Here is a 19,482-nt window from a genome sequence, read left to right on the forward strand (position 1 = left end):
GGGAAAAGTATTGAATTCAGAGTTAGAAGACTTGGCTTTCTGTTTCTCTTATGTCACCTATAGCTGTTAAATTTGGGCATGCTGCTTTATCTCATAAACTACAGAAGTTACGTGACTAAAACTTTCATTGAACAGGTGGCTTTTTAAAAAAATACTCTGTTACTTCCAGGTAATGATATTTACTTTAAATGTTTATAAAATTCATATCCACATAAAGTCATGCATGCATGTATAGCATACATTACAGCGCATTAATCCTTATGATAATCTGTGAGTTGTATATGTATTATGTTTGTTTTGCGTTATTAATTGTTAATATTAATAAAATGCTTAATATTAATTATTATCAACAAATTTAAAGAACATTAATGCAGAGTATTATTTTCTAGAATTATGATTTTAGGCTTACATTACAAATTATTATTAAATTATTTAAAAAATCCAATTAAAGTCTTAACTGAGTTAATTTATATAATTACTACTCTCCCTGTGTATTTAGGAACTTTTAGTTGTTTGTGCCCTATTCTGTGTTGAATAATGGAAGGATTCTTCTTTTCCACTTTATAAGTTATATAGTAATCTGATATTTAGATATGGAAAGACCCTTGAAAACCATCTAATCTAGCCTCATTATAAAGATAAGAAAACTGAGTTTCATGGAGAAGAAATAACTTACCGAGGATAACCAACTAGTTGGCAACAGATAAGAAATAGAACTCTGGTGATTGAACATGCAGTTCAAAATTGGTCTAGGTGTCCCTTTCTTCTAAACAACACTGTCCTTTAACTCAGAATCATAAAATTTAAAATTAGAAATGGCCTTGTAGATTTCATTTTATAGATGAGGAAACCAAGGTCCAGAGAATTAAATAATTTACCTATGGTTATATAGCTAGCTACCAAGGAATAAAACCTAGTCTCAAACCCTAGTCCTTTAATTCCAGTCAGTATATTTTGATGCTCCTCAATATTTTAAATCTTTTCATTCCTCATGGCACATATGTATTGCTTATTCTTCATTTCCAGGAAAGAAAAGTTATCAATATATCCCTTTGTAGGGCTTGGACAATTAATTTTTCAAAAAAAGATTTTACAAGATTAGAGTAATGAAGACAGTATTTTTTAAAATCTACCCACTAGCAGTTGACTGAACTTTTTTTTCAAAGTCACTTCCAACTGCATTGCTACTTTTTAAAAAACTCTCATAATTCATTTCCTAACCTATTTTGTCTTCTGTTTGTCTTAAAAGCTGGTGGCTCTCTTCCATATAGCTTACAAACTGCAGAGAAACAACTTTGGCTCCACTCCTATTTTCAGTAAGTACCAGTTTTATAATGTTTCTCTACATTAAAGATGATGACAGCAACTGGCATTTTATATAGTACTCTGAAGTTTGAAAATTGCTTTAAGAACATGATCTCAATTGAGTTTTACAACAACCTTGTGTGATAAGTACTTTTGGTATAATTGTCCCTATTTTAGTGATGAATAGAATGAGGCTTAGAAAGACCATGACTTGCCTCATGATGCCACCAGAGACAGGATTTGCATCTCTTTCTTTCCCAATCCAATTCCAACACTTTTTATTATACCACTTTTTGAAAAGAAACAATACAGGCTGAAATTATTTGAATTTTTTTCTTTTCTCTATATTTGACTGATGAAATAATAAAAGAATTTTCAAAAATTTTGCTGGAGAAAGTCAACTAAGACACCATTTCCATTGTTAAGGAGAAGGTATTCAATTTAAGTGTTGGGGGTTATTTTAAAGAACACTGAGATTAGAGATTAGACATCAGATGTATTAAATGTCCTGGAGTAAAGCAGCATTTTAATTGCTATCTCCCAAATATACTCTACCTTGTTGATTACCTTCTAGTTTTGACTTACAGAAAAGTTCATCAGGTTCCCTTCTAAAATAGAGATTTCAGACCCAGCGGGATTGGACTATTTGTATTGTTTAGCATTATGTTATGTATTCCTTTGTTGTCAGGACTATGTGGTCACAGTAGCAAGTCTTTCTTGATAGGAAGAAAAGATTTACATAGTTGTTGTACAAAGGGATAATGAGAGGAGAATGCTGGATGAATCTGGGGACACAATGTAAGAGATCAACTAATAAACATTTATGAAGTGCTGGAGTTAAAAAACGTTAAAAAAAAAAAAAAAAAAAGCAAAAGACAGCCCCTGCCCTTAAGGAGCTTATAGTCTAATGGGGTGACAATAGGCAAACAACTATATTATTGTTGTTCAGTCATATCCCATTCTTTGTCACTTCATTTGGGGGTTTCTTAGCAGATATAATTGAGTGTTTGCCATTTCCTTCTCCAGCTCATTTTACAGATGAGGGAATTAAGACAAATGGGGTTTAGTGAATTGTCCCTCAGGTCACGTAGCTACTAAATGCCTGAGTCTAGATTTGAACTCAAGTCTTCTTGACTCCAAGCCCAGCACTTTAGCCAGTGTGTCATCTTGCTGACCATTAACAAATCTGTACAAACAAGCTGTAGATGGGATGAATAGGAAATAATTAAGAAAGGAAAGGGACTAGAATTAACAGGGGTTGGGAAAGCATTCCTTTAGAAGGTAGGACTTCAGGGATTCCATGGCTATGGAGAATCCTTTCACTGTTACATTTTGAAGATCACTCCTGCCTTCTTATTCTCTGCTGGCCTTGGCCATGGCCTTTTATGAATCCTTCACAGCACTCACCCCGAGTGCATTAATAGCTTTCCATTAGGTCTTTTCATGGTTCATGGATACCAGTGCATCACTCAGGTTGTCTGTCTATAGGTTGTGTCTGATTCTTCCTACATGACTGTCCTGCCTTCTCTTGGTAGTTATAAATACCTTTTATAGGCTACTTTTTGACTATAAAGCCTTGCTGGTAATATGTTGCAGTATGCTTTATACTCACCGTGTGTCTTTCCATTGCCCTTTGCGTCACCTGAAATTTTGATTTCTTTAGTCTCTGCAATATATCTTGTGTGACTATGTTTCCCAGGTATTGAAATTTTATTTCTTTGATTTCTGCCATTTACATTTTGTGCAGTGTGAGCCTGTATTATTTGATTTGTATTATGTGCATCTGACATTGAGAGTTAAGCCCATTTGGCATTAGTTCATGGAAAACTAATATGTAGCTTTCTTTTCACCAGCAAATGGTCAGCAGAAACATCAGGCCGTAGCAATGCCATGCCTCACATTAAGACTTATATGAGACTGTCTCCAGACTTTGCAAAGATGGCGTGGTTTCTCGTCACAAGGTAAATAGCCCTTAAATTTCTTATGAAAGAAACGTTTATTTTTTTTAACATAGTTTAGAGGGGCTAGATAAACATGCAAAGACCTCTACAGAATGATTCAAAGTATAGTTAATGGAACTAGGAAAATGGTATATACAATAATTGTTAGAGAATAAATGAAAAGAACAGTTTTTTGTTTTTTGTTTTTTTTTATCCTGGGACTCCATTCTAGGAGCATAGGGCCACAACCAGTAGGCAATGGGTCACACAGTCGCTCAGGGTCACCCAGCTGGGAAGTGTCTGAGCCCGGATTTGAACCTAGGACCTTTCGTCTCTAGGCCTGGCTCTCAATCCACTGAGCTAGCCCAGCTGCCCCTACTTTAGGTTGCAGTTTCTTTAGCAGATGTAGTTTTTACAGGGTGGGGTTGCTAGCCCCACACCCAACCCTCCTCCTTTTTCATCCGGGTTAGGGACCGTCCTTGGCCCAGGAGTGGTAAGGGTGGGCAATAGGGGTCAAGTGACTTGTCCAAGGTCACACAGCTGGAAGTGTGTGAACAGTAAAGCTATATAATTGTAATGATTCCTCTTGGTCCCTAAGAAGAGATGAAGGATAATATATCACTAACCTTTTTTTGGGTCAGATTGTTCCTGCTTACCTAGTTTATTTCTTTGTTACAAAGAGAGACTTCTTAGGAATGGAATGGGAGTGATGATGAGTATAAAGGATGAAGGACATCCAGAATAACTGATGTAAAAACAAGGCCTCGATGTAACTATTTAAAAATTAAAGACACCCTCTTTAAAATGTCTTACCAGTGTATTTGTCCTAACATGAAGAAGAAATATTAAATATTTTTTCCACGTCCAGTTGCATTGAGGGAAAATTCTCCTTTCAATTGGCCAAGATAGATTGTGGGATAAATTTCCCACCCTATATTCTTTTTTTTATGAAGGTTTATTGATGCTTTTTTTAATCTTAGTTATTTGAAATTTTTTTAATTATTAGGCATTTCTTTTCTTTCATTCCCACTTCTCCCCACCTACCAACTGTAGAAGGAAAAAAATTACTACTTTAGTAACAAACAATGCAGAGTTAGTCAAAATAAATTCTTATGTTAGCCATGTCTCATTCTTTATCTTAGAGTCTTTTCTTCTTTGTTAGGATCACAGACTTCATGATCGTTCCTATGGAATGATGGCTGGCCATTGCTTTGATCTGAATTCTTTAGTTTTCCAAAGCGGTTTTATACCCTAGACATTTCCAGATTCATGATTTCACCACCACCTCCTCATTCCCTTGCTCTGAACTATTTTTCTGTTGGAAAAAAAAAAAACAATCTCGTAAAATAACTCCCATAAGCAATTCTTTCTGACAGTCACATTTCATACTCTTCTCTCCTCTATTTCCTCTGTCTTTGTTGCAAAGGACAAAAAATTCCCTTAGTTCTAAAAGCAGAGCTGCCTTTAAGTGAAGGGTCCTGAATTATGAGCTCTGGATTTTTCTTAAACTCTGAAACCTTTAAAAGCAGACATGGGTTTGGGATCCTGAGAAAGTCAGAGTTGTGGTTGGAGGTACCTTGCTAAATCTGGAAGTAACAACTCGGATTATCTGGAGTAAAATGTTATGTGTTAATTGTAGAAAAGGCATTGAATTGACAAAGACTGAGTTTCAGGCCTGTCTTGCCATTTACTACCTTTTTTATATCTTTGGTAAATTGGTATACTTCCCAGGTCCTTAGTTTCCTGAGGCAATAGGAAGAAAGAACCTTTAACCTTTCTCTTCTAGCTTTAAAATCCTATGATCCTAGTGATGCTTTGGTTCTCAGTCTCTTTCTTAATGTAGAGCTGGTTGGGTAAGTATGAGAATGAATGAGTTGAGAATTTCTCTTATGCACATTGAAATCTTCACTTTAATGATACACAAACCAAAAGGATTCCCTTCCAAGGTGGAATGGTGCCTTAGACCTCATGTGCCCTTGGATTCTCCTCAGGAAGAGTGAGATATAAAATTAGAAATGCACCTGAGTGAGCTTAGACAGTCCCAAATGACCCGTCCTTGCGTATCATGTGTGCTCAGGAGTAGGACTTCATCCATCAGCAGTCTGCCTTCTCCCTGCTGGACCTTCTGTGACTGTCCTTGGCCCTTGGCTTATAAGAATACTGTTGAAGACCCACTAGGAGATGTTCTGTGAATTGAGTTTTTTTAGGAGGGGGTGGTGATAGATTTGTACTAAAACACTGGCAACCTCTCACCCAACTGCATGTTGTGACCAGCCTGACTACCCAACTATCACATTATTCGTTTCAAGTCCGGCCTACCTGTAAACATTGTGTTGCTTGTCTTAAGCAAGCCATAGAACCCTAGGCCTAAAGTGATCTTACACCTGCTCCCCGAATCCTAAAAATTACTCGTGCCTTTTGATAACTTTTCTTTGTCTCGATTTTTTTCATTCATTTTTCTTTTCATTCATTTTTTATTCTTGTAGTATGAAGAAATCAATAAACATTGACTTCTTATAACAATGAATAGATTACCTAATACAATATTACATTGGATTTTTTATATTGTTATATTATGATGAATATGTTCATTAATATAACTGTTAATCATATGTGCATATGGGTGTGTGTGTGTGTGTGTGTGTGTGTACACACATCTCTAAGACCTTCATTTCCTGAAGTTTATGTTCATCAGAACATAAACTCTGGCGGATCCTAAGAAGTTGGAAAGCCTTCCAGTGCAGGCCCAAGGTTGGCCTGTATTTGTCATTTTGGGATCATCTTAACTTAGCCTTTCTTAACTAGAAGGATAACTCTCCCCAGTCTCTCCAATTTATGAAAGCTCTTTGCCAAGATGCGGAAGGTTTGTGAATTGTGCCAGTGGAGAGAGAAGCTACATAGATCCTTAGACAATATAAAAGGCACTATTAAGTACCACACAGTTAAACAGATAAGGGGGAAAAATTGTTCCTTTCCTTAGAAAACTTACAGTTTAATAGGAAAGATACAAATGTATAATTTGGGGTTAATATAAATATTTAAATGCTTATGCAAACTGTATGTTATAATTGAGGCAAATATAGACAGTATGCCACAATGTCTTTGTATGAGATGTTGGTCTCTACCTACTTTCTGACAAACTGCTTTCCAGTTTTGCCAGCAGTTTTTGTCAAATTGTACATTCTTGTCCCAAAACCTTGGATCTTTGGGTTTATCAGATATTAGATTAATATAGTCATTACCGTACACAATCTATTCCACTGATCTACCACTCTACTTTTAGCCAGTACCAAATTCATCAAAAACTTTTTTTTATTATAAATTGATTTTAATACAATTTTTTCTGAGACTGAATGTAGAGAATTAGTACTAATAGTGTAATATCCTATAATTAATTGTGGGTGGAATACATAAAAATCCACTTTTTTTCTTTCCCTAAATACTCCTCTATGCTAATGCAGCCATAGGAAGAAAAGCAGGAATTGCTTTCAGAGGAATGCTCTTTTGGAAAGATCTGGCTTGTTTTAAATGAAGATGTCCCTACCTTGCAATGTCATCAACTACATCTCACATTTTTACCCTGGTTCTTATGTAAAAAGCATCTTGTGAAACAGCATGAAGCATGCAAATGTCTATCAGAAAAAAATGTCTTTTACCTACTACTATGATGAGGATTTCAAACAAGTGATGATACCTTGTGCTTTCCCAGTATGACCTGCAGCATGGTCTATGTAGAGGTGTCTCCCTTAGTACTACTTCCAGAGTCAAGTAAAAAAGAACTTTGCGTGTTTTTGGCTTATGCTTCTAGCTGGATGTTTTTGTTTGTTTGTTTGTTTGTTTGTTTTTTCAGAGGTAAAATATTTATTTATTTCCTAGGTACTATAGTTCTCTTATCCTCTCTGTCAATCAATAAACCAGTTATTTACTAAGTGCCAAATTATGCATTTTTATTTGCAGTCAGGAAAAACAAACAACTTTCTAATAGTTTCCCCAAAGTGGAATAGGCTGCTTCAAGAGGTTGGTAGGTTCTCATCCTTGTTGTCGTTCAACTGTTTTCAGCGACCTCTGACTCTTTGTGACCCTGTTTGGGGTTTTCTTGGCAAAGATATTACAGTGGGTTGCCATTTTCTTATCTAACTTATTTTATAGATGAAGAAACTGAGGCAAACAGGGGTAAGTGACTTGTCCAGGGCCACCTAACTAGTGTCTGAAGCCAGATTTGAACTCAGGAAGATGAGTCTTCCTGATTCCAGGCCTGGCACTCTATCCATCTAGCTGGATGTTTTGATGTGCTTTGTCATCTACATTTTTTTTCTCTTTCATCAATCATTTTCATAAGCTGTCTTTTAATTAGAAAATGTCTCTTGACTGCTTTCCATGGTTCAATGGCAACTGGCTGATGGGATAGATTATCCGAAAACATATCTTCCACAGCTTTCCACCAAAACTTTAATTGTTGTTTAGAAAACCAGTTGTTTTCTAAGATCTTTGAGTTTATGACTTGAGCCTGTTCCATACTGATGGCTCTAAATGCAAAATCAGAGCATTGGGCTTCTGCAGGCGACATAAATGTTCTTCATAATCTTCTTTCAAGAATAGCTCCATGCAGTATAGTTCACTGCTAGGGACTTCTGGCTGGCTGGACACAGTTGTACTTCATCTCAAGATCACAGTACCAAATTGTTTTGATGATTACCACTTTGTAGTATAATATGAGATCTAGAACTGTGAGGCCTCTTTCCTTCACATTTTTTTATTAATTCCCTTGACATTCTTGACCTTTTGTTCTTCTGAATAGTCTGTTGTTATTTTTTCCTAGCTCTATAAAATATTTTTAGGTAGTTTGATTGGTATAGCACTGAATAACTAAGTTAATTTAGATAGAATTGTTTTTATTATATTGGCTCAATTCTGATTTTTCAGATCTGACTTTATTTGTGTGAAAAGGGTTTTGTAATTGTGTTCATATATTTTTTCAGTTTGTCCTGGTAGGTAGGTTCCCAGGTATTTTGTACTGTTCCCAATTATTTTAAGTGGAATTTTTCTTTATATCTCTTGCTGTTGGACTTTTTTTAAAATTTATTTATTTTTAAACCCTTAACTTCTGTGTATTGGCTCCTTAGGTGGAAGAGTGATAAGGGTGGGCAATGGGGGTCAAGTGACTTGCCCAGGGTCACACACCTGGGAAGTATCTTGAGGCCGGATTTGAACCTAGGACCTTCCGTCTCTAGGCCTGGCTCTCAATCCACTAAGCCCCCCAGCTGCCCCTTGCTGTTGGAATTTACTGGTTTTATGTAGAAATGCTGTGATTTATGGATTTATTTTAGATCCTGAATCTTTACTAAAGTTAATTATTTCAACTAGTTTTTTAGTTAATTCCTTAGGATTTTCCAAGCATGCCACCATGTCATCTGCAAAGATTGTTTTGTTTCCTTGTTGTTTTCATCTTATTGCTATAGCTAGTATTTCCTTTTTTTGTGTGTCAGTAAAGTTATTTCAGTTAATTTAAAAATATTTTACTTTTCCACATTACATAATTTTTTAAACATTCTTTTTTTTCTTTTTATTTAAACTTTTATCTTCCTTCTTAAAATCAATACTGTGTATTGGTTCCAAGGCTAAGGCTTGAGGGATAAGCAATGGTGTGTGTGTGGGGTGTCATGTGATTTATCCAGGGAGGACTTGTCTGAAATCAGATTTGAAGCCAGGACCTCCCACCTCTAGGCCTGGCTTTCAAGTCACTGAACCTAGCCTTCCCCCCTAACATTTATTTCTTTTTTAAGTTTGAGTTCTAAATTCTCTCTTCTGGCCTTACTCCCTTCCCTGTCTCTCCTTACACCTTGCCCCCCGCCCTCACCCCTCCCATGTTAAGCAGTCTGATATAGATTTTATTTGTGTAATTATGTAAAATATTTTTCCATATTAGTAATTTTGTGGAAGAGATATCAAATTTAAAAAAAAGAAAGAAAATGAAATATAGTATGTTTAAGTCATGCATTTGGACTCTATCTACAGAGCAGATGGCATTTTCATCATGAGTCTGAGATTGTCTTAGATCACTGCATTACTGAGAATAATTAAATCATTCAGTTATTCATCAAGAAATATTGCTGTCACTGTGTACAGTTTCTTCCGGTTCTGCTCACTTCACTTTTCATTAGTTCATGTAAGTCTTTCCAGATTTTTCTGAAACCATCCTGTGAGACTAGCATTTCTAATACAATATATTGAATGATAATGGTGGTAATTGACATCTTTGCTTCACCCTCATCTTATTGGGAATGCTTCTAGATTATATACGGGTGATGTTTGATGATAGTATTTGATCACTATTACTTGTCATTTTAAGGGAAATTCCATGTATTCCTATGCTTTCTAGTGTTGTTTTTTTTTTTTTTGGCTTTTTAATTGATATGGTCAGTTATGCTAAGTGTTTTTCTAATATTGAACTAGCTCTGCATTCCTGATATAAATCCCACTTGGACATATTGTATAATCTTTGTGATATATTGCTGAAATTCCTCGCTAGTATATTTATTTAAATTTTTTGCATCCATTTTCATTAGGGAAATTGGACTTTACAGTTTCTCTGTTTCAGGTATCAGCACCATATTTGGGTCATAAAAAGAATTTGGTAGTTTTCCATCTTTGCTCATTTTCCCAAATATTAATTGTTTTTTAAAGGTTTGGTAGTATTCACTTGTGAATCCCTCTGCTATAGAGGTCTTTTTTCATAAGAGGCTTGTTGATGGCTTGGTCAGTTTCTTTTCTGAGATGGTGTTAGTTATTTAAGTATTCTATTTCCTCCTCTCTTAATCTATACAATTTCTTTTTTTTGTAAATGTCAATTTTGCTTAGATTATAAAATTTATTGACATATAATCAGATAAAATAGCTCCTAATAATTGTTTTAATTTTGTTTTCATTGGTGGTGAATTTATACTTGTCATTTTTGATACTGGTAACTAGGTTTTATTCTTTTTAAAAATCAAATAACCAATAATTTGTCTCTTTTATTAGTTTTTCTTAAAACCCGATCCTAGATTTATTTATTATAACTTCAATAGATTTTTTTACTTAAAGTTTATTAATCTTTGATTTTTAGAATTTCCATTTTTGTGTTTAATTAGGGATTTTTTTTAAACCCTTACCATACAATACTGTATATTGGCTCCAAGGCAGAAGAGTGGTAAGGGCTAGGCAATGGGGGTTAAGTGACTTGCCCAGGGTCACAAAGAGGAAGTGTCTTGAGGCCAGATTTGAACCTAGGACCTCCTGTCTCTAAGCCTGTCTCTCAATCCACTGAGCCACCCAACTGCTCCCTTAATTAGGGATTTTTAATTTGTTCTTTTTCTGGTTTCTTTAGTTGCATAACTAATTCATTGTTCTTATCTTTCTCTACTTTATTCATATAAGCATTTAGAGATATAAATTTTTTCCTGAGTACTGCTTTGGCTGTATCCCATAAATTTTGATATGTTGTCTCATTGTTATCTTTAATGAAATTGATTTGTCTTTGGCCCACACATTCTTTAGAATTAGATTAGTTTCCAATTAATTTTTAATCTGTTTCCATGGCATTTTATTGAATGTAACTTTATGATATGATTAAAGATGCATTTAATATTTCTATTTTTCTGAATTTGATTGTAAGGTTTTTGTGCCCTAACACATGGTCATTTGCATAGGTACCATGCACCACTGAGAAGGGTTATATTCCTTACTATTCTCATCTATTTTTCTTAAGAGGTTTATGATATCTAACTTTTCTAAAATTTCATTCATCTCTTTAACTTCTTTCCTATTTTTTAATTGAGTGTATCTAGTTCTAAGAAGGGAAAATTAAGGTATCCCACTAGTGTAGTGTAGTAATTTCCTCTTGTAACTCATTTAACTTTTTCTTTAAGAATTTGGATTCTAAGGGGCAGCTGAGTGGCTCAGCGGATTGAGAGTCAGGCCTATAGACTGGAGTTCTATATTTGGCCTCAGACACTTCCTAGCTGTGTGACCCTGGGCAAGTTACTAACCCCATTGCCTAACCCTTACCACTTTTCTGCCTTCGAACCAATACACAGTATTGTTTCTAAGACAGAAGGTAAGGGTTTAAAAAAAATTTTGGATTCTATCTCATTTGGAAGATATTTGTTTAAAATACTTTGTCTAATGTAACTTTTAGCAAAATGTAGTTTCCTCGTTTATCTCTTCTAATTAAATCTATTTCTGATTTTGCTTTTTCTGAAGTCATGATTGCTACCACTGTTTTTTATTTCAGTTGAAACATCATAGATTCTATTCTCATTCTTTTTACATTTTCTTTTTTTTTTTTCATTCTTTTGATTTTGTTGTATTTTTTCTTATTGTCTCATGGAGTCACTAGCTTCTACTGCCCCAATTCTAATTTTTAAGGCATTATTTTCTTCAGTGAAATTTCATTACTCCTTTTCCATTTGGCCTAATCAAGGTTTTAAGAATTTATTTCATTTAGCTAATTTTTGTACATCTTTTTCCTTTTGTGTGTGTGTGTGTTTCCTTTATCAAGCTTATTGACCGTTTTTCAGATTTTCTTTCGTCTCTCTCATTGATTTTTTGGGCTCCACTAGGTGTACTCAGTGGATTGAGAGCCAGACCTAGAGATGGGATGTCCTGAGTTTAAATCTGGCCTGAGACACTTCCTATGTGTGTGATCTTGGGCAAGACACTTAAGCCCAGTTGCCTATCCCTTACCACTGTTCTGCCCTGGAACCAATATACAGTTTTGATTCTAAGATGAAAGATAAGGGTGTTTTGTTTTTTTTAATCCCTTTTGATGTCTTTGTGCCTGAGACCAGTTCACGTTTTTTTTGAGATTTAGCATGTAGCTGTTTTGTTTTTTTTAAAAACATTGTCTTCTGAGTTTGTGTTTTGATCTTTCTTTATATGGTCAGGTTTTTTTGTTTGTTTTTTTTTTTTTTTTCATTTTTCATTTTCATTTCATTTTTCATTTCAAGCATATTCTTGACTTTTTAATTTTATGTTAAATTTGAGCTCTCCTCCCATGGTGGAGGGGGCATTGTTTCAAGCTACAGGGTTTTTTTATGTAGCTATTCCCAGAGCTAGTCTAGGGGTCTTAATCCCAAACCCAGCATCCTTTCCACTCTTCCATACTCCAGAGTTAAGAGTCATAACATCCATAGAGAGAAATGGATCAGGAGGAAGTGAGTATTCCAAACATAGAGTTATCAGCAGTGGTACAGAGGAAGAATGCTCAATGTACTCAAGGAATACATTCCATTTTACCTGAAATTTAGAATAAGTGAAGGAGGAACATTGTGAGATAAGATTGGAGCTAGATTTGGTTGTGTGTTCACTGCCAACTTGAGGATTCCTGCCAGAGGAACAACAAAACCAGAGTACCTTGTTCTTTGCATTAAATCTCTTCCCTACAATTTGCATCTCACTTGAATTATACATAAAACAGCATTTTAAATGTAAAAAGCAAGATACTCTTTTTAAGTCCCTTTTTGAAAGAAATCATTATATCCTAATTTATGTTTGTAAACAGATAAATTGTAAGCATATGGCACATGTATGCATTTGGTACAGAGGAAGGAGATTGCTGAATGTATTCAAAGGTTATACTCAAGCTTATCTGGAATTTAGAAGTGAGGAGATTATTATGGGATAAGCTGGACATTTAGAATAGAGCCACATTTGGAAGTGTATTAAACGCCAACTTAAGGCTTTGTGTCAGGGGATCTTGTTCTCTGCTGTAAATATATTCTCTGAAATTTGCTTATGTCTTTGTATATTTAAACATGTAAATACATAGAAATATTCATCTGATCTTATAGGTATGTAGATATATACATATATACACTTGCATTCATAGCATATCTCTACATAAACATATATGTATTTATAAGTATGATCCTTTCATAGAGGATGTTCTAAGTATGTCCAAACATTATATAAACTATGTAATAGAAACAGCTGTAGTTTGTTTACTAACTATATGTGTGTGTATAGACAGAATGATAGGTAGATCATCTGTATAATATTTGGTTATGCTTAGTACATGTCATACTTGAAGGTGTGGGTTATACTCAAAACTGCTATTCAGAAGAAAATGTAATATGGAAATATTAAGCACTAAAAATTGTGCCCAACCCCTATAAAACTGTGCATATCATTTGACTAAGAAGTATCACCTGTAGGTCTATACTCCAGAGTGATAAAAGAAAGGAGAAAAGGGCTCGTGTGTGCAAAAAACTTTTACAATAGCTCTTGTTGTGGTGGCAAAAAATTAGAAATTGAGGGTGGATGCCCATGAATTGGGAAATGGCCAAAAAAAAACTGTAATGTGTGATTTTGGTGGAATATTTTGTTCTTTTTAAGAAATGATAAGCAAGATGCTTTCAGAAAACTTGGAAACATTTATATGAACTGATGCAAAGTGAAATTAGCAGATCCCAGGAGAATATGTACACAGTAACAGCAATATTGTACGATGATGACCTGGGAATGATGACTTAGCTGTTCTGATCAATGCAGTGATCCAAAACAATTTCAAAGGATTAATGATGAAAAATGCTATATACCTCCAGAGTATACTGATATAGTATGTTTGCAGATTGAAGTATACTTTAAAATTTTATTTTTTTATATGTTTCTTTCTGCAACATGGCTAATATGGAAATGTTTTGCATGATGTGCACATGTTTAATCTATATTCAAATGGTTTCCTTTTAAGGATGGTTGAGGAGAGTGAGGGAGGATAAAAGAGAATTTGGAACTCAGAATTTAAAACAAATGTTAAAAATTTTTGTTTATATGAAACTGAGGGGGGAATAAAGAAAAAAAGAATCAGCACCTATGCCAATTAAGTTTTCTTATAACTCCATTTACTCTTAATTAATAAAAAATGGGATAATCAGAACTTATATAATTGAGTTTCTATGTAGAGCAGAGATTTCCCAGGGAAAAAAATGAAGTTTCTGTTCCCTTGAAAAGTAAATCAGAGCTATGACTAGGCCATTAATTTCTGACTCCCTAGTCTGAACTCAGACCATTAGGCAATTCTGTGTGACTCAATAATGTCATACTTGGTGTCAATAGCTACTAATTAAAGTATAATAGACTAGGAATTATGAATTTCGGTAGAGAGCCATATCCTTAAATTAACGAGAGATACTGTTTCTCTAGAGATGGTTTTAAGACAAGTTTTTTTTTTCATAAATATATGTAAAGTGGTGGCTATTTGATCTTTTTTCCTGTTTTGGATAGCAGGGATGATTTGAGTTAGATATAAAAGAGAATTTCCTGAGATCACCTCTGTCCTATTGCTGTCCCCTTTTAGCCTCCTATTTCCATTCTCCCCAACCCAGACTGCTATCTTCTTAGCTTCATTACTCTGACTTAGAGATGAGCTGTCTTTATTGATGAGTGAGTGGATGAAAACTCACCCAACTCATTGTAATTAGTTGGCCCTAGTTAGTCATGCTTCACATTCCATCTAGCCATTTACCAGAAAACCAGGGCCTACCCAGTATAGGCATCTTATCATCTGACCTGCTTTCCTTGAGTGTGAATTCCCCTCACTGCCCCTTGTTTTCCATCTCTTCCTTTGGGAACGATAAAAAGTCACTACTATGGTTCTTCCTGGAAAGATGTGACAGTTGACTGCTTCATGGTTCCAGTTAGTCCTTGTGACTCTCCAGGTCAAAACTCCCTTCCCTGGTCCCCCCCATTCCTTTAAAAAAAATTAGTTTGTTACATTGAAATATCCAAAAAATTCCCTCTCTTTGTTCCCTTCATTGAAGAAGGCATCATTTGACAAAAAGAAATAATATACATATATAAAACTATCTTATTTATTTATCAGTTCTTTTATCTATATTGTATTTTCCTATTAGAATGAAAGTTAACTTGAGATCAGGATATTTTTCCCTCCTATATTTTGTATCCCTAGTTCCTAGTACATATTAGTATATGTAATATAGTTGTATTAATAAATATTTGAAATATTTATAACAAGATATGACAAATTCATAAATGCTTGTTCATTCATAGTATTATCAATTAAAAAAATGTTCTTTTGGTCCTCTATTCAAATGTGGCCTTAGACACTTGGTAGCAGTGTGACACTGGGCAAATCACTTAACCTCCATTGCCTTCTCCTTACCGCTCGACTACTTTGGAGCCATTGCACAGTATTGATTCTAAGATAGAAGGTAGGGAATTTTTTAGAAAATAAAACTCTTTTGAAAGACTATGATTTTATGATGGGTACTATAAAATATTTCTACTTAATATTAGATTAGAAAGTACCACAGAGAGGAGAAAGGACCATAAGATTCGGTTCTTGAGAATGGAACATGCTTTAACATCCTTGTGGAACAATTCAGAAATGGGGATTATCATCCTCTACATAATGATCCTTATTATTTGATTCCTTCACTATAGAGAACAGGCTAGGCAACTAGAGACAATTGAAAGGATGATTAAACAGTATTGATGGGCAGAACCCCAAGTAGGGAAACCAAATGGGACTTTGTGTCAATTGTCCGAAAGTTTGAAGATCGCCTTCACCTCTTTGTTGAATTCCAGTCTTACAACTCCCTTTGCCTATTGAACATTTCCAATTGAATGGCTGATAGACATTTTCGAGTCAACATGTCCAAAACTAGACCCATTCTCTTTCTCCTATAATTATACCTCTTTTCAATTCCCTATTATTGTTGAGGTGTGCAGACAGTGTCATCTGTCATTCTTCCCTGTTTCTCATCTCCCTCCCCTTCTCCAGTAACCAGTCAGTGCTTCAGTCTTGTCTTTCTACCTTTATAATTTGTCTCCTATATGCCGCCACCCCCCCACCCCCCCCAATTCCCCCATCTTCCTCTGACACAGCCACCATCCTAGGATGGGGCTGCATGATCTCCCATCTAGACCGCTGCACTAGGCTGCCGATTGGTCTGTGTGCCTTATGGCTCTCCATACACTGTCCTCTCCTTTCCTCAGCTCTACAGATCTGGCCAGGACACATCCTTCATTCGACAAGCTCCAGCAGTTTCTGTTACCTCCAGCATCAACTACAAACTCCTCTGTTTGGCTTTTCAGTTGCTTCATCGTCTGCCTCTTCCTACCTTTCTTTTACATTTCTCTCTGTACCCTATGATCCAGTAATGCTGGCCTTCTTGTTGTTCACCCAACATACTCTCTCTCTGAACCCCAGATGTTTCCACTGGCTGTCCCCTGTGCCTGGAATGCCCTCCTTCCTCCAGCCTCTTGTCTTCCTTCAAGTCTCAGCTAATGTCTTGCCTTCTTAAAAGACTCCTTTTCCAGTCTTTCGATTTAAACCCAGGACCCCCTGCCTCCAGGCCTGCCACCTATTTGGTTCTTGCCTTTCATTTTTAATTTTTTTGTATCCCTAGCACTTAGCACAGGGCCTGGTGCAGAGTGTACATACTTGTTTACTGACTTGCCAGTCCCTTCGTCTTCCCTGGATATATGGGAATAGATTCACCAGATCATTTGATTGGACTGTCAATACTTCAGGTGTCAGGTTTTATTTTTGTTTTTAAAATTTTTATCAGTAATAATGAACAGCCACAGAGTAGCACCAGAAAGAGAAGATAACAGACTTTGTCTAGAGTTCGTGGGGAAATGGGGTTGAGGACTCAGTAGTGCAGAGGAGAGAGCTCTGGGCCTGAAATCAAAAGGATTCATCTTCCCAAATTCAAATCTGGCCTCAGACATTTACTAGCTTGGCAAGTTACTTAACCCTGTTTGCCTCAGTTTTCTTGTCTATCATGAGCTGGAAAAGGAAATGGCAAACCACTCCAATATATTTCTTTGCTAAGTAAACCCCAGATGGCATCATGACCAGTTGTACCCAGTGGAAGCAACTGAACAATAATGAAGAGTTGAGGTTGAAGAAGATAGCTTTAGAAAGATGGAAGGGCATGGGATTTTGAGAGAATAATGTAATTATTGTTGAAATGACTGTCCATGGGGGCACTGGGAAGCCAGAAGTAAACTGATGGACTTTAGGGGTCATGAGACTGGTATTCATAATCATGATGGAAATGTATTTCTTACTCCCATTAAGCTGCAATCACTCTCTTCATCTCAAAACAGCTCTACTTGAGTGTAAAATTATTGGAAGGAATGTAAGAGAGAATTTATTTGGTTTTGGATGTAACCTGGTTGGTTCAGGGTAGTACTTATAGCCCAAGTCACTGATTTTAGGGGAATAAAACTCTTAGGTACATATATGTAAATCCACCAAGGACTAAACATACATTTATTAATCATCTACTTTATATGTAGTCTTACAATGGGGGGAAAGTCCAGATTTTTTTAACGTATGATTCCTGTTCTCTCATGCAGCTTGCAGCCTCATAACAAGTATGGTATAAAAATGTATCTCTTAATATTCTTCTTGTGTGTCTACATATGTATAAATTTCTTAAAGGATCTATGATTTTTGTCAATACAGGGAAACTTTTTGTTAATTCTTTCTTCCGTATAGGTCATACCTGAAATCTACAGGGCACAGGGAGTTGCTTGAAGAATATAGAGGTTAAGTGAGTTGCTTAAGATCACTAAGTGTCAAAAGTGAAATTAGAACCCAGTCCTCTGGTCTCCAAGCCTAGTATTCCTCACTCTTACTATTCTGTTTCTCTATATTTGCATGTATATATGTGCGTAGCTTCCTCCATATAAAATAATCATGTGAGAAGTCATCGATTTGGTGTTCAGAAGTCATCTAGCCTTCCAAGAATAATATATCTTTACTAAAAGTTAACAGAAAATTAGATTGCTGATATACTGTAGGGAAGATACAGTTTTCCTTGGTAGTCAGTACTTTGTATTTTTAGATTATTAAAGAAATTAGCTAATGGAACTGATTATATATTCCTAACTCCCTTAAATCTCTATTATTTTTAAGTTCCTCAGATCTGTTAGCATGAAAAATAACTCTTGACAGGCAATCAGCAGCATCTGCTTTATTTTTTATTTTATTCTCATATAATGTATGCAATATATAATATAATTTATTAAGCACCTGTGATATGTCACACATCCTGCTAGGCACTGGAGACACAGACACAAATGAAAGCCCAACTTCTGAAAGATCTTACCTGCTCTTGGTGGAAATATGTGCACATGTAAAGATATTCAAAATTATTGCAAAATAAATATGAAATATTTTAGAAAAAGTCCACTTGCAGTAAGTGAGGGACAATGCAGAAAGGCTTCATGTGGAAGATGGTGTTTGAAATGAATCTTGAAACATGCGAGGGGTTCTGGGAAGAAAAGATGAGAAGGAAGGTCATTCCAGACTCAGAGATGGCCATTGTAAAGGCAAAGAAATGGGAGAAATAGCTAACACATAGAGAATGGGAAGGGGAGACTAATATATAATGAAGCTGGAAAAGTCAGTATGGGTGATGCTGTAGAGAACTTTAAAAAACAGAGAGTTTGTTTTGTTCCAGAGGCAATAGGGACCTGCTAGATTTCCCTTGGGTTACTAGGTAAAACAGTGGATGGAACAGCAGGCCTGGAGTTAGAAAGACCCAAGTTCAAATCCAGCTTCATAACTGAGCAAGGCATTTAACCCTTTTAACCTCAGTTTCCTCATCTGTAAAGTCATTAGTTCTATTCCAACAAATGTCAGTGAAACCTGTGAAGTTCAAGGGATCTGTCTTTCAACCACAATCTTCTCATTTTTCCCTTTTACACTTGTTTGTTGCATTTGTAGATGGACAATTGAAACTATAAGTTTTATTGCTTTCTCCATGTTACTAGGCTTCTCATCTGATATTGTTCTGACTTATTCTATGCCTGTCACTCTTTATGGTATCATACTGGGCAGCTGTATGAGGGGGAATTTTCTCTTTTCATTAAAAAACCTTCAAGAGAATCTCAAGACTTCATAAAAATGGTAAGCTGTTTTCCTATGTCCTGCTTGCCAATATTTATCTAGTATTTTCACATTAATGATATTAGTCAGTAGTTTTCCATCTCTGCCTAATCTCTACCAGCTTTTGAAACCAGGGCTTTGTTCACCTAGTAGAATACTGTCTCTTTTTTTATAAACAGTTTTTATATAGTAGAGGCATTATAGACTATTTGATTAAAATATGTCTCTTAATCCTGCTGTTCCTGGTACAATTTATGTGAAAGATTATTAGTGATTTGTTTAACTTCTACTGAGAGTGGTTTCTCTATGTTCTCCATTTTCAATTCAACTATT

General features: G+C 35.5%; 1 protein-coding gene and 1 pseudogene across 1 annotated transcript in view; one reads left to right on the top strand and one right to left on the bottom strand.

The window, feature by feature from the left end:
* Window positions 1-19,482, top strand: part of TDP1 (tyrosyl-DNA phosphodiesterase 1) — a 164,491-nt gene that overhangs the window by 59,985 nt on the left and 85,024 nt on the right. The window contains exons 12-13 of the mRNA XM_044664999.1: window positions 1,250-1,316; window positions 3,159-3,266. Coding sequence (XP_044520934.1) covers window positions 1,250-1,316; window positions 3,159-3,266 — 175 coding nt within the window. The remainder of the gene's footprint in view (window positions 1-1,249; window positions 1,317-3,158; window positions 3,267-19,482) is intronic.
* Window positions 6,693-16,349, bottom strand: LOC123236607 (annotated as a pseudogene).

Source organism: Gracilinanus agilis, chromosome 2 (assembly GCF_016433145.1).
Source record: "Gracilinanus agilis isolate LMUSP501 chromosome 2, AgileGrace, whole genome shotgun sequence".
Taxonomy (NCBI): Eukaryota; Metazoa; Chordata; class Mammalia; order Didelphimorphia; family Didelphidae; genus Gracilinanus; species Gracilinanus agilis.